Source organism: Coturnix japonica, chromosome Z, assembly GCF_054131305.1.
Source record: "Coturnix japonica strain WE chromosome Z, WE-NBRP24, whole genome shotgun sequence".
NCBI lineage: Eukaryota > Metazoa > Chordata > Aves > Galliformes > Phasianidae > Coturnix > Coturnix japonica.
Window position 1 is genome coordinate 65278033 of NC_140702.1, and position 9617 is coordinate 65287649.

The window sequence follows — 9617 nt, forward strand, 5'->3', positions numbered from 1 at the left end:
TTCTGCTCCGAGAAATAAGGCTATCATATGAAAATGCCTAAATCTAAATGCAGTAATTCAGCTTAAATTTAACTATAATATTGGAAATCTGTAGTGCTGTGCTTGTTTACAGCTTCTTGTCATCAGGGAAGTATCCAGTTATTTATTCTGCTGTTCTAGTAAAATAAGTGGCAGCTTCAGAGCTGTCTTTCTGCAGCATCGCTACAAGTGACTTGGGTAAATTTATGTCTCACTGCCATAAACTGTATTGTTTCATATAGTCACTTCCTGTGAAATGCATGCTGTTGAGAGAGGTTGTTTTGTTTCTTCCTATGTTACATTACTAATTATGCTACCAATATTGCTAGTCACTGTAGCCAATTTTATAAATAATAAACTAATTTTTAGAGCTGATGACTACAGCATAGCCTGACAACTGTAAGTAATCTGAAGATACAATTTCACATTATTCAGTAGTTCCCGTTTCATTAATTAAACCACTTCCAAAATGGCATTGTGGTCTCTTCCGTTTAGATAAAAAAGCAGTCAGCTCAGTCAGCTTCTCACTTAATTTTCTTAGTATTTAACAGATGGGATCTTCTGTATTGTCTTTATCTTTCAGACATTCTGCTTTGTTTTTTAAACTATTCCTTGCTTTGCTTTTTTTTGCTAAGTCTTGAGGAGTCCCCTTTCTTTGCATACAAGGGCATTTTGGAGCATATATGTCATGGATTGAGATACTAATTTGTCTGAATAAGAGAGGAAAGCAGTGGAAATGTTGAAGAGCATTTCCAGTTCTTTTAGTCAGCTTTTAAAGCAGAATCATTATGTTCTCATGAGGAATAATAACAATAATATCATTATAAAACATCTAGGTTTTTCTGAGATTTTTTGAATACTTTTGAGGTCTAAGTCCCAAAAAACAGATTACAGTTAAAATATACAAGAAACTTAAGTCTGAATGTTTTTACTTAGTTAAAGTGGATTTTTGTGTTCCTTCTGTCTTGTGTTCTCTGTGCTGGTGCACTGTGTCCAACCATCCCTCCTTCAGTAGTTAATTTTAGGGGATATGTATTTTTCTAGTGTTAGCTTAAACAAAGAAGCACTAGGCATTGCATAATGTGCAATGCATTTGGAAGTAACCAAAAACATACAGTATATTCACTCTTGATCTTCATGTTGGGTTGATGCCCTAATCTTAATTGAATACCTTTCATGGAACATTTACACTCATTCAAGGGTTTAAACTTCAAATGGCATGTGTGACATTGAAGCTACTTTAAGGAAGTGTCTTGCTCACCTGGTCAAACACCCATTCCTCACTGCATTTTGCCAATTCAATCCATTTTAGATGTAACCTCGGGTATGGTGAAAGACCCACCGGACGTCTTGGACAGGCAAAAATGCCTTGACGCTCTGGCTGCTCTACGCCACGCTAAGTGGTTCCAGGTTCGGAACATCATTTTACTTTCTTCTTGTAGCCTTATGAGAGATTAAGTTCAGTTGCATTATAAGTGTTTAATTGTCTGAAAACACTCAGCGTTGTTCATGCTAATAATACTTGATATTTTTCTGGTCACTAAATTTAAATGTAGAAGGTTGAGTATGGAGGAACTGCTTTATGCAGTTATGGCTCATTTGACATGATTTTTTTTTTCTGGTCTTTGAGAAGGCGATGTTGAAAGTTTGACTCGCTTGGGGTGATCATATATTGTATATTTGTTATATATTCCATAAGGCTGCAGAGTAACTTTGCTTTAAATAATGGAATATGTGTTTAAAGCTTTGTGTTTAGATTTAAGACTTTTTTTTCCTATTTCTTTAAGTGCATTGAGTGTAGGGAATGAAAGGTGAGAAGCAACTGTTTGGTTTAGTGACTTTGCGTTCTGGCAAAGGCACGATAAAGAAACCAAACAGATTCCCTTGACCTTTCAGTCTCTATACCTACTTCTTAGACCTTTACTTTATCCTTTTTATTTCTAATATAGAAAGATACTGTATTTATTGTTACAAGTGAACACGGGTCAAAGTGTACAGGGGATCAAGAAATGTTATTCTTGTATAACCTGGGCACTTTGACTTCTACCACCTTAAATTACTAACCCTGTATAAAATACTGCTGTAAATGGCAGCTCATGGAGTAAACTTGTAATATGATTTGTTTCAGTCTTGGATCTGAGCTTCCATTGAACAGTGGTGTTTTAGGCTTTCAACAAGTCATATTTGCTGTTGGTGCTGGGATTGATTAATTTGATTTTGTATTGCTCTCAAGGCTAGAGCTAATGGTCTGCAGTCCTGTGTGATTATCATTCGTATTCTTCGTGACCTCTGTCAGCGTGTTCCAACTTGGTCTGATTTTCCAAGCTGGGTGAGTAATGTTCTTTTGAATGAGTCTTTTTGAAGTGTGCATACAGGTGCTGGAGGAGGTTACTGACATTAAATGTAGACTTTTTCAAGCAGTAGTGTTTTTTGTTGTTCGTGTACTTAGAGGGAATGTATGTAGTCCCTCTAGAAACTTAATTTTCTGAGATATAGTCATTTGGAGATGGAATACTTTTTTCCTAAGGAATTTCTTGTTCATATGAGTTTTTTATTGGTAGAATCCGTCTTCTAGATATTAGGTGTTTCTTGTTTGTTTTAACTGTGTATAAAGAAATCTGTCTTTTCTGGCCACCTACTGGTGGTTTGTTAGAAATTGTCTGAACTTAATTAAATGAGATTTAACTGTTATATGTGCCTAGGTAGCACTGATAACGGCAAGGTTACTTTAAAAGAACAAATGAAGAAATCACAGTAATTCCTGCGGTTGTTAATACAACCCTTCTGCAAGGTGAAATATGTCAGTACTAATCAGTGGATGTATCAAAATTCGCATCTTGGTCAGTGTCACTCACAGGTTTCTAGGCTGAACTCATTTACTTCTCATAGCTTCTCCAGCTGGATATTCTTGGAGAATTCCTTTTGCATTGACTATTTTAAGAGATGCTCTCCAGGAATGCATTCTGTTTTACAATGTGTTGATCAGAACAAATTAGCCTGAAATATAAACTCTCAAACATATGTGTGTTATGCAGGTAAACCCACTGGTTTGTGTCACAGACCAGATTCTGTTGCAGTGTGTTGCTTCCCACTGTAAACTCTTCACTTTTGGTAGAAAGAGAGCTAACATTGCCAAGGCAGTTTAAATGGTTGTTACTATTTTAATGAACAATGTTTTAAGCTGTGTTACGCTTGGAGATAATTCTATTAAAATTCTTCTGATAATATTGGTTGCTTCTGGAGGAATATAAAAAAGGTTATGTTTAAGTTTTGATAGTAATATGAAAATATCCTCCTGGTTACTGTGCTACATTTCTGAAAGTTAGGCCGTACAAATATAGCTTAAAAGAAGCTAGAAAAGTATTTAACTGACCTCTTTATTATCAGCACAATACTGAACTGCCTAAAAATAACCCCAGCATACTTGTAAAAAAGCATCCTTGTAAGTACCACAACACACAGAAGGCATATGTGTGGAGAACAAGGGATGTTGTTCCCTCTTTGCCCCATTGTTCTGATGCACATCCGGAAGGGAAGAGAAATTTGTATCAGGCATAGCTGTGTTCTCTGCAAGAAGGCTCCCTGATTTGCTTCTGGCATAGAATGACAGAACAGGCTGTGTTGGTGAGTGACATGGACCAACACTGAGATCTGTGTAGTCAGCTATTCTTCTGGACTATTCTCAAAGTCATACTGACAAAAGCAACAACAGAGTAACAAATGGTGATTTTTAAACTTATGTAATTTCTGCAAGTCACAGCTGGAGTTTTATGGATCTGGATACAGAACTTCACCTGACATGTATGCTAGTAGCCTGTAACAAGTGATGGGGCTTTTCTAAAACAGCCCAACTATTTTTAATAATAGAAAATCTTCAGAAGGTTGAACACGTAAATTATTAATAGCCTCCTTACATACCTAAAAATATAGACTAAACTTGAAGATTTTTGTCAATTTCCTACAAGTCATTCCAGATTATTCATGGTTAATTTTCTAGTTGTGTAATCTAGCCTCTAATGTGCACAGACAATGTATATTGTAATTGTAATTTACATTGTCCTGTTTTGAATCTGGAAGAACTGGAATTGAATAAGTGGAAAAACGTTATTCCTTTTCTTTCTTTACTGCTGTGTTTTGCTTCATGCTTGAGAGCAACTTTTACTGTTGATAGAAGTGAGAGGCTTGGTCCAGAGAAATATGGTGGGACCATGGTAATGTGATCATAGAATCACAGAATTATCAAAGTTGGAAAAGACCTAGAAGATCATCTAGTCCAACCATTAGATCAAGCCAAAAATAGAAAGGAATGAGCATCCTTAATGAAGAACTGTAGTTAACGTTGCCTAATGTAACTTGCATGAATTTATTCCTGAAAAGTAAAAGGTAACATTTGAAAAACGGTAAACTAAGAAGGGGGGGAAAAAAAAGAGGAAATAGTATGAAGAGGAAATGAAACATCCATTTAATGCTGAAAAAACTCAGGAAAGCTGTTCCTTACAGTTTTGTTCTGTTTCTTTTTAAATAGAATCAAAGAAAAGCAAGAAAATAAAAATAAAATTAAAAAATAGTCTCAGATGGAAAAAAATAGAATTTAAGATGCTGCTTGTCATTTAAACCATTTCAGATTTGTTAATTTTTGAAAGCCTGTTAATCATTAAATGTGTTGTTTTGGTTTTTTGTCACACTTGTTGAACATCTGAGTTATTATGAGCTTACATCCAGGAAAAACATCTGCAGTAAACTTCAGTTTTGTTGAACTAAGGACTGAGTAACCATTTAGATTAAACTTCAGAAGACAATGTTTTTGATTGTTTGGGTTTGCGCTCTTATAGCAAAAAATGTTGACATATTCTGTTGATCTTGTTAAGTATACATACTGTGCATTGTTTGTTCATACATCTGCCAGACTCAGCTCATGTTTTTTCATGCATATTCAAGAAGACGTTGGACAGGTTGGCTAACTTAATGAGTGGGATAGCACTGTATAAACTTATAAAAAGCTTTTGGGCTGCCTGTCAGAGAGATATCAAGACTGATATCCAGCTTCCTTTTTATTTGCCTTTATAAAATCAAGTGGTTTTTTTTGTTTGTTTAACTGAAATGTTTCTGTGCTGTACAATGTTCTTCAAAATTCCTATATCAGAAGCTCTGAACTGGACAACAGTAGCATCATTCTTCTGTTTCAGGCAGTCTTCTAAATTGACTGGGTTTTATTATTATTACAGGCTATGGAGTTGCTTGTGGAAAAAGCAATCAGCAGTGCTACTGGACCACAAAGCCCTGGGGATGCACTTAGAAGAGTTTTTGAGTGTATATCTTCAGGGATCATTCTTAAAGGCAAGTTGAATTTGATCATCTTAAGATGAAGTATAGAATTTCTAAAAAAATAAATTTCTAATCTCAGTCAAAATAAAGACGTGCTGCTAATTAGCCTAACCATTCTAGGTGGTCCTGGCCTTCTGGACCCTTGTGAAAAAGATCCTTTTGATACACTTGCTGTAATGACAGATCAGCAACGGGAGGATATTACTTCAAGTGCACAGGTAAGGCAAAGTATGTTTTGAAAGTAAATAAATTTGGATGACATTGATAGCTGTCACTGTCCACCTTCTTTCCAGAAATAAAGTCAGCACAGTCATATGTGCATGTAACATTTGCTGTACGAAGTTCACATTCCCAGCTTGAACATAATGTGTTTTAGCTGCTGCACGATGCAGCAAATGTGACATGCACATATTATGTTACCTTTGTGGGAAGGAAGAACATGGATAGCAGAAGCTGAGAGTGAAAGTATCTTACAGCGCTTCTCCATTGCTTGACAAAGTATTTAAAATCGATGTTGGTTTCTGACTGAAATATCTTCTTTCTCCCCTTTTTGTAGTTTGCACTGAGACTCCTTGCATTCCGTCAGATTCACAAAGTTTTAGGAATGGATCCGTTACCACAGATGAATCAACGCTTCAACATCCATAACAATCGTAAAAGGAGAAGGGACAGTGATGGGGTTGATGGATTTGAAGCAGAAGGAAAAAAAGACAAAAAGGATTATGATAACTTTTAAAAAGCTTCGTCTTTTTTGATGAGATTGAAGGTGATAAACTATCCATTTGTTGCCTTGTTTTTACTCCATGCATAATAATGTCTGTTTAAAACATCCAAAACCAATGCAGAAATTAGATTTGGATGAGGGTCATCTAGCTCTGCTGTGAGATTCTGAACATTGTGATGGATGTGCTGTATCAGACAAATTATGAATGGAAAGACTACAAATGGAAACTATCGTAGGAAAAAGAATAGTTCTGGGTTCTTTTTTCCCTCATAGCGTTTTCTTTAGAAGTATTGCTAACTTCAGTAACTCGTTATTTTTTTTGTCTTTTTTTTTTTAATGAACAAGTGCGTTGTCTTGACTGTATTTAACACAGCATTTGTGCTTTTGTTGCGATGTGTATTTTGACATTTTATTTAGAAGGTTTTTTGTTTGCTCTTGACACTAGTTGTGTAAGTTACTTTGTGTTCAATAGGATAAACTGTTCCCCTCCCAATTAATATTTTACAAATTTTTTTTGTAAAGTGAGACTGCAGGATTATGGTTTTTTTTCTAAATGTGAAGGGGTTCCAACGCAATTAGCCTGCCGTTTGAGTTAATTGTTTTTTGCCAATCTTGTGGCATTTGTCTTAGTGTGATATAACATTGTAATTAAGACAAATTTGTGTTAATCTAAGCAAATTTGCTGTTAGTTGTGCATTAGCAGTATAAAAGCTAATATATACAGTATGATCTTGCAACAGTTTTAAAGCAGCCGCATAACTGATTAAAGTTTTGCATGATGTTTGTTTTTAATAGAAGGGCTTTAAAGACTATTATTTTAGGTTAAATGCGTAGTTCTTTGTATGATTGACTTTGTGACATAGCAAGGCCAAAAAATAACTTTCTGACTTTCTTTTCCGAACATATAAGCAGAAGCAGGCATTTCCCATTTGGACAAAGTTAATCATTCTTTTCCATCAACTTTTGGCAACATGGTATTAATGCCTCTCAGTCCTTAAAAAATAAATGTTTGTCATATTGGTGCCTGTGAGGTTATTCCTTATAAGCTATTTCTGTATAAAACTTCTGTGGCTTTTTTTTTCCCCCCCATAATTCAAACTTTAAAAGTGAAGTATTGATAAGTGGACGTTATCAAAGAAAATACCCAGAAAATTATTTGGTGTGACCATAGTGTATGCTTATGTCTCTTTTAAAAGGCTAAAATATAGCAGTGGTGTAAGTCACATCATACCATTGACGTATGCTCTGATACACAGGTGTGATTTGTTGTCACAGCACTACAGTGGAAATACGCAAATAAAAGCTAAGATTTATTAAATGACTAAAATTAATTACACACTGGAAACTGAAGTTTCACTTACTCTGTTCAATGTTTATTACAGTTGTTTTGCAAACCCATGAAACACAGATTTCCTCGGACTAACATGCTGGTAACTGCTTTATCAGTGGCTGATGAGAGTATCAGGTGTCACAAAGATAACTCGTCATTTCTGATGATGTTCATTAAGAAAGCCTTCTGTTGCAGCTTGTGGTTGAATTTATCTTTGACCTTTTTAAGTAAATAAATCTTGGAGTAGGACAGTACTTCTTTTTCACAGCAGTCACTGCTGACAGGATGAATCTGAGGAATAGGAGTAAGAGATCATAGGAAGTAGACAGACTCTTGAAGAAAAAATGAAATGCAGTGTTCTTAAAACATCAGAGTATAAGTTTAAGAGGACTGTGTGTGAGTGGTTAGTAAACAAGGAAAGCTTTCTCATGGTAGGAAACATCTTTTAAATAATCTCAGTATCAGGAAAACAATAATTAGCATGTGCTTTAAGATTGCTTTAAGAAAAGATTAGGCTTGTTTCTATAGTCCAGCTTTGAGGTGTAGCTTCCAAGCATGTGCTTGTTCTTGGTCCTTTTTTTGTTTTTTGAAGGGGGATATCTTGCTGCTATGGCATCTAGGTAGCCATTACTGTTAATTTTGAAAGCTACAGGTGCTATTCATGTGGCAAGTTCAACTAAATACCAAAGTTTATTTCCACATAAAGCTAAAAACTTGTCTCCTCAGACATGTGACCCTAAACTTCAGGCTTTGTAAGGTCAAAGATGTATTTTGGATTTCCTGTGTTTTTGTTCTGCTGGCTTTCCTTTTTTAACTAGTTTCTTAATCTTTTGAAATATTGTGTACTTAAAGCGATTCCACATTAAATATGAAGCTGTGACTACGATTTTTACCTTGTGTGGTGAAGAGTCAATTACACTTCGTTGCCTTTTTTCCTGCCCATTTTAATAGGCTTGTTTTAACCTAGTTAACTCCTGACTCTGGCAAAGCTATGAAGGATGGAAAAGCAAGGTTTAAAAACTACAGAGATAGTTCAAATATTAAACTGTGTGCTTGGGAAGACCATGTAATCATTTCACAAACAAGTAATTACTTTTAAGTGTTTTGATAGTCCTAGCTGCTTACAAGTAAGCAGAATTTGCCTTTTTTTTTATTCATCAGTGCTGCGTGAAATCTCAAAATGCTCTATGCCATGATAATACAGTGAACAGAAATGAACACAGCAGGAAATGTCCCCCCATCAGTGTCTACCTTTGAGGAATAATTTGTGAGAATGAAAGCTCCTGTTTTGAAACATTCAAACTTTGACTTGTCTGCCTAGTTTTCAGCAGTGTCCTATCCACATATAAGCACATCCATGGTAGGATCCTACTGAGCAGCATGGTTTCAAATGGTTGGTTTGTTGAGGCATTGCTAGAAATGAAATCTGTTGGATCCTGTCCGTCAATTTCTTGCTGTATTGTGAAATTCTGTATGAACTGCTAATTCTATAGAACTATTAACATGATGTGTTCACTTGCTTCTATCTTGAGACTTTTTTCACTACTTGGAAGTGGTTTACTACTACTTAGGATATGTTCCATAGTAAAAGAGCCATGTGGGAAAAACAAATAGCTCAGGAGCAATAAGAAAAGAGCTGTTTTATGCAGAGAAGAGCTGGTGCAGTGTGTGATTTGCCATCCAAGGAGCAATTGCAGCGCTCCACTGAAATAGAAGAAAACAGAAGCGCCAGCTGGTTTAGGAGGTCAAGTCTGACAGGGGTTAGGCTAGTCAAGCTGAGGTGCTAATGAGGAAGTGTTAAGAGATACTGTGTGTGTGCTGGAGGGGATGGGGAAGACAGAGAGAAGGAACTGACCTTTAGTGTGTCTGTCTTACTTGCCAAGTAAAGCTGTGCATCTGGCATTTGTGCCTTGCTGTTACGTTTGAATGAATAGTGACTCTGTGTGCAACATGCAAAATAATTGGAAATCAAAGTACTGCACAGGCAAAAAGAAAAAGGTGTGGTTTTATGCAGGAAATCAGCCATATTAGCTGGGATGGTATTTGAAAGGTGTCCGTGTGCTCTGAACAGCAGAGAGCGCTCCATCAGCAGCAGCTGCTGCTGTTCGGAAAGGCTGAGGTAATACATCACAGTGATGAGCACAAAGCAAAAACTGTGGTGTTCCAGCTGTTTATTGCCAAAGGCACACTCAGGAATAAATAAATACAAATCTTCTGATG

General features: G+C 36.0%; 1 protein-coding gene across 5 annotated transcripts in view; it reads left to right on the forward strand.

The window, feature by feature from the left end:
• Positions 1 to 8283, forward strand: part of ZFR (zinc finger RNA binding protein) — a 34906-nt gene extending 26623 nt beyond the window's left edge. For 3 of the 5 annotated variants that reach the window (XM_015848314.2, XM_015848315.2, XM_015848316.3), the window contains 5 exons: positions 1331 to 1428; positions 2252 to 2347; positions 5244 to 5355; positions 5464 to 5561; positions 5900 to 8283. In XM_015848314.2, coding sequence (XP_015703800.1) covers positions 1331 to 1428; positions 2252 to 2347; positions 5244 to 5355; positions 5464 to 5561; positions 5900 to 6079 — 584 coding nt within the window. In that variant the 3' untranslated portion in view covers positions 6080 to 8283. The remainder of the gene's footprint in view (positions 1 to 1330; positions 1429 to 2251; positions 2348 to 5243; positions 5356 to 5463; positions 5562 to 5899) is intronic. The other 2 variants (XR_014939158.1, XR_014939159.1) reach the window with 1 other exon arrangement.
• The last annotated feature ends 1334 nt before the right edge of the window (positions 8284 to 9617 follow it).